Source organism: Corvus hawaiiensis, chromosome 9, assembly GCF_020740725.1.
Source record: "Corvus hawaiiensis isolate bCorHaw1 chromosome 9, bCorHaw1.pri.cur, whole genome shotgun sequence".
In the NCBI taxonomy this organism is placed as follows: Eukaryota; Metazoa; Chordata; class Aves; order Passeriformes; family Corvidae; genus Corvus; species Corvus hawaiiensis.
Genome location: NC_063221.1, coordinates 31,295,274 through 31,310,411, shown reverse-complemented (window position 1 = coordinate 31,310,411; position 15,138 = coordinate 31,295,274). Strand labels below are relative to the sequence as shown.

The 15,138-nt window shown below is 46.5% G+C and overlaps 1 protein-coding gene and 1 long non-coding RNA gene across 2 annotated transcripts in view; both read right to left on the bottom strand.

Annotated features, from left to right (window-relative positions):
• The window catches only part of ROR1 (receptor tyrosine kinase like orphan receptor 1), a 154,600-nt gene extending 149,603 nt beyond the window's left edge, over window positions 1-4,997 (bottom strand). The window contains exon 1 of the mRNA XM_048313260.1: window positions 4,828-4,997. Within this exon, the coding sequence (XP_048169217.1) occupies window positions 4,828-4,930 (103 nt within the window). The 5' untranslated portion in view covers window positions 4,931-4,997. The remainder of the gene's footprint in view (window positions 1-4,827) is intronic.
• Window positions 4,998-7,140: 2,143 nt separating this feature from the next.
• On the bottom strand, window positions 7,141-14,541 carry LOC125330329. Its single transcript, XR_007205464.1, has 2 exons — window positions 12,201-14,541; window positions 7,141-11,887 (listed from the first exon to the last, which is right to left on the bottom strand). It is a non-coding gene; the product is annotated as an uncharacterized LOC125330329 (long non-coding RNA).
• Between the last annotated feature and the right edge of the window lie 597 nt (window positions 14,542-15,138).

The following is a 15,138-nucleotide window of genomic DNA, read 5'->3' as shown; positions in this document are numbered from 1 at the left end:
CTGACTCAGCCTCAGCCATTTCCCAGAGCCCTGTCGCTGGTCACAAGAGCAAACAGATCAGAAGATCTCAGCAGGGCCCAGGTGGGTTAAGCCAGGCCTGGACCAGAACCACAGAACTGGCACATTCCAGCCAGCAGGAACACAGTACCCAGCCCCCACCAACACCATGATACAGGACATGTCCTGCAAGGGCATTTTTTGCTGTCCTTTACCCTCTCTGATCGACCAGACTCCATGCACCTCTCCAAAGGGGTTTGTTAGAACAGGATATCAAGCACAAAAACTCCAAGGAACTCAGTGAAGCAACAAAGCAGCCTTGACCTGAGCTTTCTTCTGCTCCTGCCTTGTGCATGAACTCCACGTAATGACTTGTTGAGAAACACCAGGGAAAACGCAGCTCTGTACACGGCACTGCTGGAACACAGCCCTGGCCCCACAGCCCATTTATCCCTGTCAGCCCCTCCTCCACGGCAGTGCCGTGGCTTTCTGCTCTGGTGGTGACCACTCCACACTATTTTTTCAGGAATCCTACCTAACAATCATCCTCCAAATTTGTGTCCATCCTGGCAACATGAACCATGGGATTCCATCCACAAGCCACCAGGCACTTCCTTTCATACACTGCCCTGCAGATTTACGTGGAAACAGTGGCACTCCACTGTCTCCACTTCAGGAGGAGATCCTGGAAAGCAATCTTCCTCACCCCGGGATGCTGGCATGGAAGCAGGCTGAGGAGCCTGGGTTATTGCTTTCCTCACTGAAGGGGTTCCTTTCTCAAGCTACTTCTTTTCCCCAAGCTGCCTGACTTTGGCAGAGCACCATTTTCAATATCATATTGCATTAGATTCCAAATATAGGCAAGTTCTTTTACTTTACATTATGTTCCCTGGGGGACTTCAAAGAACTTTACTATTAAATAATAGTAATATTTAGAGCTTTATTATTACATCACACACAAGTGATATATATTTAAGCTGAAATTACTCATTTTTTCCACCTTGGCAAACTTCACTGTCCATCCTGTCGTTTCAGCCCAATTAAATGACATTAAACATGTCCAAGCCTCTCACATGCCACACTCCTGGCAAGGGCAGCAGCGACTCTGCTTGTAAACAGCCAGAAAAAAAAATTGTAACTTCCTCTGCAGCACCTGACCAAATGAAACTTTAAACCAAATGTAGAATTTCAGGAATTTTAAAGCACTTCATCATAAAGGATGTAAAACTGCAATCACCACCCCCACAGAAGGATCCTTCAGCTAACACCAGTATTCTGTTGTTATTTACAAAGAACCATAGACAACTGCTCTCATTTATTCATTTCACTGTTGTTCCATTTATAAATGTGCAGATTCATTGACTTTCAATATCTCCTTGATTACAATGAAAAAGAAACCAGGATGACAAAAGCCCTATGAAGTCACTTTATTATTCAACTGGAGCAGCCCCAAACAACCCAGAATTTCTTTGAGCTCAGCTTTAGGGAGCTGGTTTCAAGACACAGCACGGGGTTTGCTAATTTTTAAAAGCAGAAACCTGGATCAAAGACAGCATCTTAGCAGTAAAATAACTTGATTTGATACTCGTCTAAGTGTTTCAATACGGAGCAGGCTGTCAGAATGCAGGCTGGGTTATCACCGTCACACCTCCACCTCCGCACGGCCGGGTGTGAGACTCTCCAGCTGTGCCAGGGCTGCCGCGATTCCTTCGGCTCCGGGAGCGGTTTCCCCTGGGAAGCACCAGCACCCATCACCTGCATACCCACAGCAAGGTGAGAACATCCCACCGAGACAGCAGAAAGAACCTCAGTCAAGCAGGTTCCTAGGAACTGTTTGAGATACAACATTTCACTCAACAACTGTGTGAACATGGAACTTGCAACTGAGGATGACTGAGGGTTTTTTTCCAGGGCGTGGGGAAGGAAAGGTTTACGCTTTTTCTTTTGTCTGAACTAACTTTCTACATGTTGCTGGCTTGCAAGACAATCGCTGTGTGTGCAAAGCAGCTGCATTTAGTTAGAGACTTTTTAAAAGAGTTTTCAACTCTGAGGTGCTCTTTTGAGTCCCAGCAGACTGCTGGATTTCTACATCTGTTTCCAAAGAGCGGGATCCAGTGTCACACCTCAAGGAAACTCTTTTTTCCCCCCTCGCTTTGCCTACTTAAATCCATACACAAGCTTTAAAACACTCCCCCTACCCAACTCTCATTTGCAACCGTTTAAATCCCTGCGAGGACATAATTAACACAGCAGTTTCAGTAGAAGTTAATTACAGAAACAAAGAAATGATGTCCTGAAGATAATTTGCTGCTGCTTCAAGCCACTTTTGTCAAGAAATACAAGGCTACAACCTCAAACAGTGACATCTACCTTCATCCTCTTAGAGGCTTAAGGCAACAAAAGCATTTTGTTTGTTTTTAAACTCATTCCTGGATAGTGGCTGAAGCAGCAGCCTGTGACCCAGGGATGAAACAATTAACCACAGGGACTAATCAAGAGCTGTGGAACTTTATCTCACAACTTTCAAGGAAATCAGCAGCACCCCTACAATCTAAAACACAATCTGGAGATGTGTGGGTTTACTACACGCTTTTAAAATGTTTTTCTATTATTCACGCTTCTGTCATTGTGTCTCCTCACAAAGTTACATGATCTGGAAGAACAATAATCAAGCTGAACTGGGAATATCCAGAGCCACATACTGCAAAAAATATCCAAGCTGGAGAGTTGCTGTTCCTTAAATTGACATTAACTTCGTGCTTTTATTTGGAACACTTGGGCCAGCCCGTGAGCACCCTTGGGGAGAGCGCAAGTTAAAGGCAGTGAATGTACAAAGCTTTTGGGCTTGTTTTGCTCCCTACAAGGAAAGGTCATGGACAGAAAGGCAGCAGCAGGAGACAGTGGTCCACATTCTCCTCTTGAAAATGGCAGGGTTAAAGGGTAGGGACTGAAGATTCCGTATGGGTTGGGTTTCTGATGAAGCAAAACCTATTTCCCCAACCATTAGAGTTACCTTAAAGAAATCTGTAAAACATTTTAGAACTGGCTTTTTCTTTGGTTTTTTAATTAGTGGTGGATGTTCAGGTTCCCTTAGTCTTCCACAAAATTTAGTATGGGGGAAAACGTAGTATGTGGTTGAACATGTGATAGATGTCTATCTATATAAAATAAATAAATCACTTGATCTGCCCGTGAATCCACACTGCAAGCATTTGCCAAAGATAGTATTTAAAATGCAGAAAATACTTCACTGTGGAAAGTAACTGTACATAATCACAGATCACAGTCCAGGCTGGAAGGAGCACCTGGTCCAGCCTTTTGTGGGACAGGGAGCCTGACTGAGATTATCCAGTCTCACCTTGGAAACCTCCACCACATCCCTGGGGTGGTAATTCCAGTGAGTTATTGTTCTCACTATAAAAAAAATTATTTCTTATGTTGAGCTGAAACCCCTCTCTGTGTAACTTGTACTACATGACCTGTACTGTAATGACTACATTAATATATTTACATAAAGGTGAATTCATACACTGATAGATACTTCCCAGCAGAATCCACAGGAAATAAGAAATGGTCAGTTTTAGACCCAATGTGATCAGTTGCTTTATGTTAACAGGGTTTTATTTTTCCCCTTCCAGGCTCTTTGAAACATGCAAAAAATTCATATGGCCCTAAAGCTTTGAAATGATCTGAAAAACCAGGGGGGAAATGGCCTTTTTTCCCCTTTTAAAAATACAGCTATTTGTTAGGCACACAGAGCATTCCCTGGAGACACTAGAAATCAACTTTTGAAAATTTTCCCATTGAGATGTCAGGAAGAATTCCGACCTCAAGCTAGAACTCATCCAGCCATTGAATCTGCACCACGAGACTCCTGTGAGGCGCACTGGGACATCGGGAAGTCATTCCAGCACATCCACTCCCTCACACACAGTCCCGGGAACGGCATCCTTAGGGACACGCTGCAACACCGGGAGAAATCCAGGCACAAGGATGTGAGTTAGATCTGTTAGCTACAAGCAACTTTTTAGAGGCAGTTATCCCACAGTATTTACAATTTGGGTTCAATTTTGGCTTTTTCATCAACTTTTTCTCTTTAGCATTCACTTTTTTCACTTCTTTAAATATAAAATACAGGCATATGATCAACAGGACTTCTCTGAGGTGGCTTGTGATTGAAGTACCCACCACAAAACACTTCGGAGGAGCCGGAGTTCACGTATATCCAACCCTCAGTGAAATTCTCATGCAGGCGTCCAAAAACACTGCTCACTTTTTACTGACTTGGCCTGAAGGACTCAGTCCTTGCCCAATTCCAGCTATCCCGATTCCAGGGTCCCTTTATGCCTGAGCTACGCTATGTTTTACACGTAAATCACTCGCAAAAAGGCTGGAATCAGAACCCTGATAAAGCAGAAGGATCGCGGGATAAATATCACTCGCTAACAACAGAACGGAGACGCTTTCTTTTTGCTGAAAATAAATAAATAGATAAACAAACATTTTTTAGGAGTACAAGGGGGGTGAGATGGCAAAACATGCCCTCAGAGCCGGATCTGAGGGACAAGTCCCCAGTGTGACAACACACCTCGGGCACCATCAATCACGGACCGCAAAGCGGGACCGCCTGGGAATGGTTACGCTGGGAATGCTTACTGGCCCCAACACTTGGAAAGAGCTTTTTTACGAAGCAATTAAACACAGACCGAGTGTAAACCCCCGAGTTCGTTAACGGGAGGCGGCGCGGGGACAGCGCTGGAGCCGCCGGGCTCCCCTCAGTGCCGGCCCCGCTCCTCTCATCCCACCCCGGCACCGCCGTGTCCCCCTTACCTTGCGTGGCGTCCCCGGGCTCGGCGCGGCTGCCCGCGCGCAGCAGCAGGAGCAGCGGGAGCAGCAGCGGGAGGCTCCCGTCCGCGCCGCCCGGCTGCTGCATTCCTGAGCCGGCGCTGCTCCCGCATCCACCGCGGAGCCGCCGCTCCTCCGTCCCGCGCTGTGCCGGCGGGCGGGGAAGGCGGCGCGGCGGGGAGGGAACGGGGCCACCGCCTCCCTCAGCCCTGCCCGCTGTCACCGCCCGCCCGTGCTGCCCGGCCCCGCAGCGCCCCGGCGCGGCCGCCCCACAGCAGCCACCGCCGCCATTTTGTCCCCGTGCAGGGCCGGGGGAGCCGCCCGCCCTCAGAGCCGCCCCGGGGCGGCCCTGGCGGAGCTCTGAGGGCTGCGGTGCGGGGGTATCCCTTCCCCTTCCCCTTCCTCTTCCCCTTCTCGAGGGGCAGCCCTTCATACGGTCCCTGCGGGATTGTCGCATTTACGGGGGGAACGCTTTCCACAGAATCGCCTCCGGGATTCTCGAGTCCAACCTGGGAGCAGACACAGAATCACAGAATCGAGTTGGAAGGGAGCACAGCGCGTTCTTTGGTCCGGCTTCCCTTCTCCATCATCCCGGAGCACGTGGCATGGGGCTGTATGCAGAGGGTTCTGGAATATCTCCAGTGAGGGAGATTGCACACCCTCACTGGACAATCTGTTCCCGTGCACGGTCATCCACACTGGAAGGGTTTCCATCCCTTCCCCTTCCCAGGGGTCTGCCCCTCATACAGTAAGCGCACTTGGAGAGGAGCAACTTTCACAGAATCACAGAATTGTTGAGGTTGGAAAAGACCTCCAAGACCACCAAGTTCAACCTGGGATAGATCCCCACCTTGTCAACAAGCCCAGACCCCAAACATGCTTTTCCCTCTTTCTGGTGATCAGAAACTGAGATTTTGGGCAGGAGAGTTGGAGTTCCCTCCTGCCCAATGGTGGATAACATTTTTGCTGGAGTTGGAGGACACTGCCAAAGCTGGTTGAAGCTCCGAGGAGTGATAGCTACTTTCCATCCAGGAGAATGATCACATTCCTAGGATGCTTAGATTGGGTTTAGGATTTCAAAAGTCGGCAACTGTTTAATAAAAAGCTCATAAGTAGAGTGGAAACAAGGACAAGATTAAAGGAATTTCCTCCTCACTTCCTGCTAGATCAGATCCCTTAGGCTTTTCTTCTGCCATATGAATCTTGTATTTCTTGTCAGACACTAATAGAGTTTCAAGAGGAGGAAGAAATCCAGATAAACATCTGGCAGCATGTTAGGGAAGGAGCTTGAGGTCTGGAACCACCTTCTCCTCACACATACAAACATGCACATCTTCCTCCTCTCACCAGCCAGGACAAGGACAGGAGATTATCCGCTTCCTCGGGAAAACTGACCAATAAACAAACATGGAGGAAATGGACAAGGCGAGCCAAGCGTGATGTGTTTTAGGATCTGGCGTGGCTCATGGAAGGGACTGTCAGCTGCTGGGACCTGGATGCCCGAGTTTCTGCCAATTGAGGTCCTTGAAGCACCGCCCCTAATCCAGGTGAACAAGGCAGGCTTGTGATTGAAGTAGGTGAACAACTCCAGCCAAGATCATCGGGCAAGTTCAGGGTGGCGAGGCAGGTCTGAGGTCAAGCTGAGAATCACCAGCAGCTCAGGCGCCATCCCTCAGGAGCCATTCCAGCAACAGGCACTGGGACACAGCGCAGGTCTGTAGGGATGAGGCAGGTCAAGCAGGGAAGTTGGTCCACAGCAGGGCCTGTAGCCACACACAGGGATGCTGCAGTGACAGGCTCTAAGGGGGGCCAGGGCTGATCTTAAAGAGAGCCGCAGGCAGGGTGGGGTGGGTTGCAGTCACTAAGAACGATGAGTGCCCTCAGGGGCCTGACACTTCTCCTGGAGACAGGGAATACCGGGAATACCGGAGCTGTGCCAGCGGGAAGGTTAGGCCGTGCAGCTGGGATTGCAGTGCTGCGGCACCAGCCCAGGCTTGCCTGCCCTGACCCTCCGAAGTGACATTGCAGGTTACTTCTGGCTGATCTAACAGCGAGCTGCCCTCAAGGAAACACCTCCTGTGTTTTCTTGTGTTCACCCGGGCAAGGGCATTCAATGAATGCTCTGATGAGAGCAAATGGGAGCGATGTTCCCCCAGATCAGCCAGCTGGGTCCAGTTCCCCACAGCTGCTGGAGTCTTGGATCCTGCAAAGGTGAGTGGGACCCTTCTCCAGGGTCTCCACTGAACCACTGCTTTTGGCAGCAACTGCTGCTACACCTCTTCAGCTGTAACACAGAAGTGTTTCCTTCATCTCTCTGTTGTGTAATGAAATAACATGTCCATGAGATCCATATTCCTCTGAGCTGGGCACAGGGATAACCCACTAAAGATACAAAAACATTCTGTGGCAGATGCAGGAACTAAATGCAGATTCTCCAAGTTCTCATTTAGCTTCGAAGTTTAAGCTCCATGCAGCGTGAGAGGATAAATCATTTATAATTAAAAAACAAACCACTTATTTTTAGCTGCAAATCTACCAAAGTGCATGCAATTAGCAGATATAAATCACTTCCTGGCTCGCAGACTGCTCAGCACAGCACATAAATGAAAGTTAAAACATACGTTTGGGGAATACGTGGTACATCTGCTCTCAATCTGCAGCATTTGGAAATCAATACAAATATTCTCCCTGCTTTAACATGCTGCAGTCTGTCATCCCACAGTGGAAAGGCTAAAAATATATTAAACAAAGGAACTGGAGTGGACACAGCCCTAAAGACCCAAGAAGGGATATCACAGAGTATCCACAGTGATCTGATGGCAAGAAGAATTTGGGGTAGGGGTAAGCTCTGGCTTGGGAGGACAGTTGGAGTTTCTCCTCTGTGGTCTCAGGATGCTTGGGAGATGAAGTGCACACATAAAGCTTCAGAAGGTGACTCTGGGGAGAAGAATCAACCATTTGATACATGTCCACATATTTTAAAACAACGACAAGCTTGTAGTCAGTATCTTTGTGGAATTAGTTCCCGCAGGGAAAATGTATTATCCACAAAACTTTCTTCTTCTTTTTTTTTTTTTTTTTTAATGAAAAGATAGCAAAGAAGCTGTCTGGGAATGATTTGTAAGTACAATAAACCTCACAAGAGGATGATAAGCAGAGTATTGTATGAGAATCGTGTCAGAAGTACGGCAAAATAAAAGAGAAACATTACACATTTGTAGTTACTGACAATGTGTGTTCTTAAGTATCATGTCACATTAGAAAAGAATCCTTGTTTTCCTTTCCAGCTTTCACTAATATTCCTATTAATCTACACCAGATTTTCTGGTTCCACCCTTTGAGGCCATATCAATCATCCTTTGCCCACTTGAAATTCAACTGGAATTACACCAGTGTGTTCAGGCTTCCAGAGTCTAAGCTGGAAGTGAGGTTAGAACTTCCCTGGATTCCTAGAATCTGTGCATCCATGGAAAGACTCAGTGTAAATCTGATTTCACCATGGATTTTTAAACCATAAGATGAAAAACAATTGCTGTTCCATTAAAAGTGGAAGATTTAGACGTAACTTATACTGAGTTCTTTAGGAAAGGAATTCTGTCTAACTCAGGTGAAAACATTGTCCACTTGATGCCAGCTTTATTTTCTGGTGAAGTTTCAGGAGCAAGTGCAGCACAATGTGTTTATTTAAAAGGGATGGGAGGTATGAGAGTAAGTAGTTTCATCCTGAAGGCAGCAGGTCAGGCCAGTGAGGAGGAGCTGATTTGTGCCAGTCTTTGCAACAGCTCTGTCTCCTCAGGTGGAATCTTTCCTTTGCTTTAAGAGGAAAGCAAAGGCTCAGCAGCACAGGGAACAGGGAGCACTGTGGGGCTCAGGGGACAGGGGGAGCCCTGGGGAATGGCACAGGGAGCATCAGGAGGTGAAGGTCAGCCTTGTTCAGATAATTTCCTTCAGTCTGTGGTCTGGGAGCACTTTGAAAATTGGCAGAAAACTATGGAAAAGATGAAAGGAAAAGCCTTGAAACAGACCACAATTCTTTCATGTGTGTATTACACTGGAACTTTATATATGTGAATAAATATACATATATTTATATCTCAGGAGAACTCTGTTCTTCACATCCCTGAATGACGTACCTCCATAAAACATACCATCACCCTTCTGGGAAAAGGAGGGTGGCAATGGGACACCAGCACCAGCAACTACTTAATAACATATGCAAATATTGGCACGCTTCTTACAGATTAGTTTTGTTGTTGTTAGGACTTTGTCCTTTGAACTGACACCCCAGCCTTTCATTCCATTTGACATCCATTGTGCTGGGCACTTTGGAAGTGCTCATTTAAGGAGCAGACGGGGTGCAGTCAGTGGGAGAAGTGTGTAACAGTGACACTTCCAAACACTCACCCAGGCTGGGCATTCACACTTCAGGTGCTGGGCTTTGTAGTTATCCTTAGGGAGGAAACTGCAATTATTTTATGTCTTTCTCATTAACTCCAGAAGGGAGCGTGGAAAAGAAGGGCATGGATTCACAGCTCAGTTTGGGCATGACCAAGTTGTCCTTTTGCAAAACATCTCAGGTAATTTCAGGTGAAACTGCTCTGTAACTTCCAAGTTCCTCACACAGAGTTTGTTTGCTTCTTCCAAAAGGAATCAACCAACCCAATCCTCAAAAAATCTGATTCAGAGAGAAAGTTATTAAGGCAATAGTTTGGAAAACTGAACAAATATTACACCCAGTTGTCATAATCCATCACTTCCCACCACTTGCAGGGAGCCCCAGCCCTTCCTGCCAGCAAGGACCACAGCATCTTCAGGATGAACAAGGAGATTTCATCACCACCTAAACATTCTCATCTTTGTGGCCAGGCATGTGAGGCAGTAAAATACTTCAATCATTAGAGGAAGGAGAACACCACAATTTTTGCAGGAGAAAAAGAGATTCCAGGGCTGGTGGTTTGACAGGTTAATAAGAAGGCCCCTAGTCAGCCTTTACAATTTATTTACTTGTAAGTCTACACAGGGATTTGGCACCTTCAACAGGTTTTTATTCCAACAACATTTCAATTCACCTTTAAGACTTCCAATTAAGACAAACACTGGGGATCCACGGGTGGAATTTGCATGGAAGTTAGCGGGGGGTTGGCAAAGCCCTGAGAGCAGGGTTTAGGTATCAGGTTTATAGACTTGTATTGTCCTATCTACCATCTCGTGTTTTCCACTCATTTTGCAAGTAAAACTTTTATTGCTATCAGCATGAGTTTAGCACAGCAGTAACCCAGAGATGTGCCCCACCATGAGCTGAGGTACCCCGTTCACGTAGAACAATTTGGCTGCACTAAATCTTCGCGGTGAATGTTTGGTTTAGTTCCCCCATAAACCTCGTCTGCCGGATTTATATATTTTGGCTCCTTTTATTTTGACTCTGGTGGCTGAATTTGCAGTGGGCTTAAGTGATTTCAATCCCACTCCCAGCAGCAGCAGAGCTGCAGCACAGAGGGGATTTCTCCTTGTGTAAATACAGGGCCTCGTCTGGCAGGATGCTGAGGGCACTGCCGTGGTGGGGTTCCAGTGGGATCCCGGAGAGCTCAGCACCTCCACGGAGAAATTCCAGCCCCTGCAGTGGCCAAGGCCCCCAAGAGTGTCTGTGGTCCCTCTCTATGGCCCTTTGTCCCAGTCACAGCACACAATGCATCTGCTTATCTCCTTGTGAATCACAAACACTAAAATGTTTGTTTTCCTGTGTTACGAAGGCACACTTCTATCTGCAACAAAGAATTATGTCAATTATGAGGATGATGAAGACGTTTTCTCCCTCTAAAGCTCTGTGAAATTTAACTTTCTCTCACATGGGTGTGGGGGTTTTAAATAAAGTAGTATTTCAATAATGGCTTCAGTGGGATTTTTAAATTATTTTCCTCTATTTAGAGTTGATTTTTTTTAAAAAATCCATTTCAATTCCAATGAAAATGTCTCTGATCTGATAAAGGAGATGAAGTCACTGCACAGGCTTACTATTTTATTTCCATAAGGTTTGAAAGTTTTGTTCCCTGCAGTGTTTTGGAGCCCAGGAGTATTCATCTGTTTTGTAAAAGGAAAGTTCTACGGAACAACATTTGGTCACTGTTGTCTGAATTTCATTATTCTGTTCTCCAGACTAGCAGAGGGGAAAAGTGCAAGTTAGCTGGGTCACAGTCTGAAATGTGAGAGCAGTCAACTTTTTCTGAAGTTTATGGGAATGAAAGGAAATTTAATACTGTTCAAAAGAAAGATTTAAAGTTGCATCATGTGAAAACAATTGGAGAAGTTTAATCCCAAGGTCTTGGGTTATTTGGTAACTTACATGACCATTTGTCAGCCTGCAAAAGATGGAGTTGGCTTTGCCTCTGTTAACAGTTGGCCTCTGTTTTGGAGTGGTTTTGCAGTGCCAAAGGAACAAACAGGAGTTATAGTGGGTTTATAGACCACTACTCGTTCTATTCTTCTGCAGCCTTTCAGCTCCTGACATCCTGCTCGGCTCCTCGGGCTGCCGGCGCGGCTCTCCCACCGCTCTGGGAACACGTGCTGACAAGCCTTTCATGGGAGAGGGGCTGTGGGGCCTGACAGCTTCTCAGACTTCTCAAAAAGCTGAATACATATCCATAATTTAACCTTTACCTCTCAGCCTGCTCCAGGCCTCATACATTTCATTGTATGTGGGATAAAAGCCATGGGACCCTGGGATGTAACTGAATAGTTAATGTTTTGTAATGTTTCCAGTGTATCATTTATGCTAAAAGATGTTGATTGAAGCATTCTTTACATTCAGATCAGTTTCTGTGGAGCAAATTGAAGTGAAAATCTACAGAGCTTTGAATGCATAAAAATTAAAGAACTTTTTTTCCAGAGGGCTCCAGCACAAATTCCATCAAATAACTCTTAGCAAAGTCTCTTGCTGTTGAGAAGATTCTCAGGAAATGTAGCCTGAGCCTCCCTGTGTCATCTGCTTCTCCTGCCATGGATACATCCATGGATTTGGCATCAGCACCTCCTGTGTTTGGCCACCACTCTACGGATATTTAAAATAATGGGAATCATTATTAAAGGGGGAAAAAACGGTGTCAAAACAAAGACAACTTGGTTTTGAAGGATGTTTTAAATATTGGTTTGAGGGAGTTGAATCCCACAGGAGTAACTTTTAAGAAGATCTTTGGGGTGTGCACAGGGTCGTGGCTGTGTAGCTGCCGTGCAACTGGACAAAGCTGAGGTTTAATCCATTTAACTCAGGATGAAGCCTCTTTCCCTGTGTTTCTCAGTGCAATTAATTTATAAATTGCTTTTACCAGCTCTGAAAATAGGAGTTTATGTGGTTTGTTTTTCACCTGATCATTCAGTGACTCCTCAGACATCCATGCTGGAGCTTGTGAAGTCTTGTGCTCCCCACACAGAACTGCAGAAAAGAAATGAAATCCAGAGAAGAAAAATACTGTATATGGAGAAGGTGGTAATGTGGAAGACTGTGAAGGAGGCTACAAAGGAGGAAAAGCTGGAAACAAGGGGAAAAGGAGAGGAAAAGAAACTCGTGAATGTAAGATAAAAATCCAGTGTGCAAGCACTGAGCTACAAACCCTTGTGCGCAATTGTGAGGAACTAGTGCACAGTGACAGGAATCTGTTGCACTTCCCTGGACCTAAAAAACAATTCCTGTGAACCCCCAGTGGCATTTTGCCGTTTCCATCAGCCCAGATGTCATGGCAGAAGAAATCAGTAGGAGCTGAGGTGTTCTGTACCTTCTTCCACACACAATAAACTTCACAGACGTACACGGGGACATTCAGTTACTTGGCGGCTTTTCAAGCCCTGTATCTAAAATTGAGAAATGCAGCTCAGCTGTTTTTTTAAGACATCTACAACAGTCACTTCAAAGCTGAACGTACAAGAGCTGCTTAAAAATTGCCTTTAATTCCCCCTGATGGAGAGCTCACCAGTGCAGCCAGGGAGCTGAAACCACAAATGTCTAATGTCACTTTTGCTGCTGTTTAATTCGAACTGATCCATCCCATTCTCTTCTTTTTTATTGAGAAAGCAGCAAAATAAAATGTCTTACATTGCTCATTCTGCCATAAATGTTATCAACAGTGAATGCTTGAAGTGCTGCCAGGAGCTGCCCTGTCCCACCTGCTGCTGGGAGTGAAACACTAATTAACAGCCCTGGACATTTTTACTTGGCAATAAATTAAAAAATAAACAGCTTCAATTTACAGTCAATTTCCCTACTTTCCATACAACCTAAATATTCAACTTTCATCACAGCAACAATTTAATCAGGAAGACACTGAAAGCTAAAAACCAGTAAGTGTAGGGGGAAGCTCTGACCTCTTGAAACTGGAGGGAGCTCGGGTACTCTTGAAAAAGGCACTGAACTGGGCCAAATGCATTTTAGCATTCCAATAAAATCCCATTTAGCTTTTTAAATAACACCCACATACTAATTAACTTCTTCAGCCTAAGATGCACAGAACTGCTTCTTTCATTTTGCTTTGGAAAAGGCTGTGCTTCACCCTGAAAGTTGTAGGTATTTAAACTAGGCAGGACCAGCATTTAAATTCATATATATGTATTTTTTCCTCTGTCATCCAAGTAGTCAAACTTTCAAACAGCTGGAACTTCTTGTGAAGGGACAAACACCTCTAAGCTGCTGCTGAGTCAAATTAAACCCCAGCATTGTTTAAAAATCACATTATTTCCTTTTGTAGGAGCTGAGCAGCTGATTAATGTCCGCATAAAGCATCTCCTTTGAGGCTGACTGAAATTACAGAGTATTATAACACTTTTCTCTTTGGGCTGCACTGGCACAGGATGGATTTGTAGTGTCTGTCTTTGGTTTTTTACCCCGAGAGGCTCTTTGCAGACAGGCAAAGCTCCCTGTGCTGCTGCCTTGTCCGGTGTTCAGCTTTGGTGCTGCCAGCAACAACCATCCCACTCATCCCTGCTGGACCTGATCATTCCTGAGGGTCTCCGAGCCCCAGCATGGGAGGTTAATGGCATTGTGAAGGGACACAGATGACTGGGAATTTCGTGCCAGAAAAAACACAAGCACTCTGCTTGTGAACTTCCTAAACTCCTCCGCTTCCCCCCAGCTCCCCCCGCCTCCCCGGAGCAGTGGATAAACACGGAGTCAGATGATTCAAAGCTTTGCACACTCACTCGCTCTGACATGGGGCTTGCTTGGCCTTTTATTCTTTCCAAAACTTACCTTTTTTTTCCCCCTTCCTTTGTGCTCTGGATGCAAGGAAGGACTGGAAATAGCAGAGGAGGGACTGTGGGGATTCCCCAATGTGGAGCTTTGCACCATGGCAGGAGCTGCAGCACATCTGAGAGTCACCCAGGGGCACCCAAACGGGCACCTCGAGGGAGCAGGGCTTGGAAGGTCCTGCCAGGTTGCTCTCACAGAGGAGAAGAGGGAGGTGAATTGAGCTGAATTGATGCTAAGTCTTTCTAAGCCATGTCACGATATCAAATATAGCCATGAAGTGCAGCCAAACTCCTCCAGTGTTCAGCTCATCCCTGCTGGTTCCAGAAAGTTTGAAATTATGGCAAATTAAATGTGCCACAGGCAGGATTTTTCACCAGCCTTTGCCTTGCTGTAGTAGAAGGGACCTTAAATCTCATCCAGTTCCTGCCATGGCAGGGACACCTTCCACTGTCCCAGGCTGCTCCCGGCCCCAATGTCCAGCCTGGCCTGGGACACTTCCAGGGATCCAGGGGCAGCCCCAGCTGCTCTGGGAATTCCATCCCAGCCCCTCCCCACCCTCCCAGCCAAGAATTCCTTCCCAATCTCCCATCCAGCCCTGCCCTCTGGCACTGGGAAGCCATTCCCTGTGTCCTGTCCCTCCAGGCCTTGTCCCCAGTCCCTCTGCAGCTCTCCTGGAGCCCCTTCAGGCCCTGCCAGGGGCTCTGAGCTCTCCCTGGAGCCTTCTCCTCTCCAGGTGAGCACCCCCAGCTCTCTCAGAGCAGAGGGGCTGCAGCCCTGGGAGCATCTGATCCCCATCATCATTCAGATCCATCCCAACAGCTGCAGCCTTGGCTCCTCTCACACACTGTCACACGAGGAGCCTGGATGCATTTCAGACCTGGACTGTTGCTCCTCGCTAGGATTCCTCATCCTAATTAAAACTTAATTTGTTCCCTGCAATCAAGCTGTACGTGTGGAGCTGAGTGTTCAGCCCAGAGGAGAGTGGGAGTTTACAGAACTGAAGTGCAGGTGGGGTGCTGGGAGCAGCAGGGTCAGCACTGACCTGGAAAGCCATTTCCCAGAAT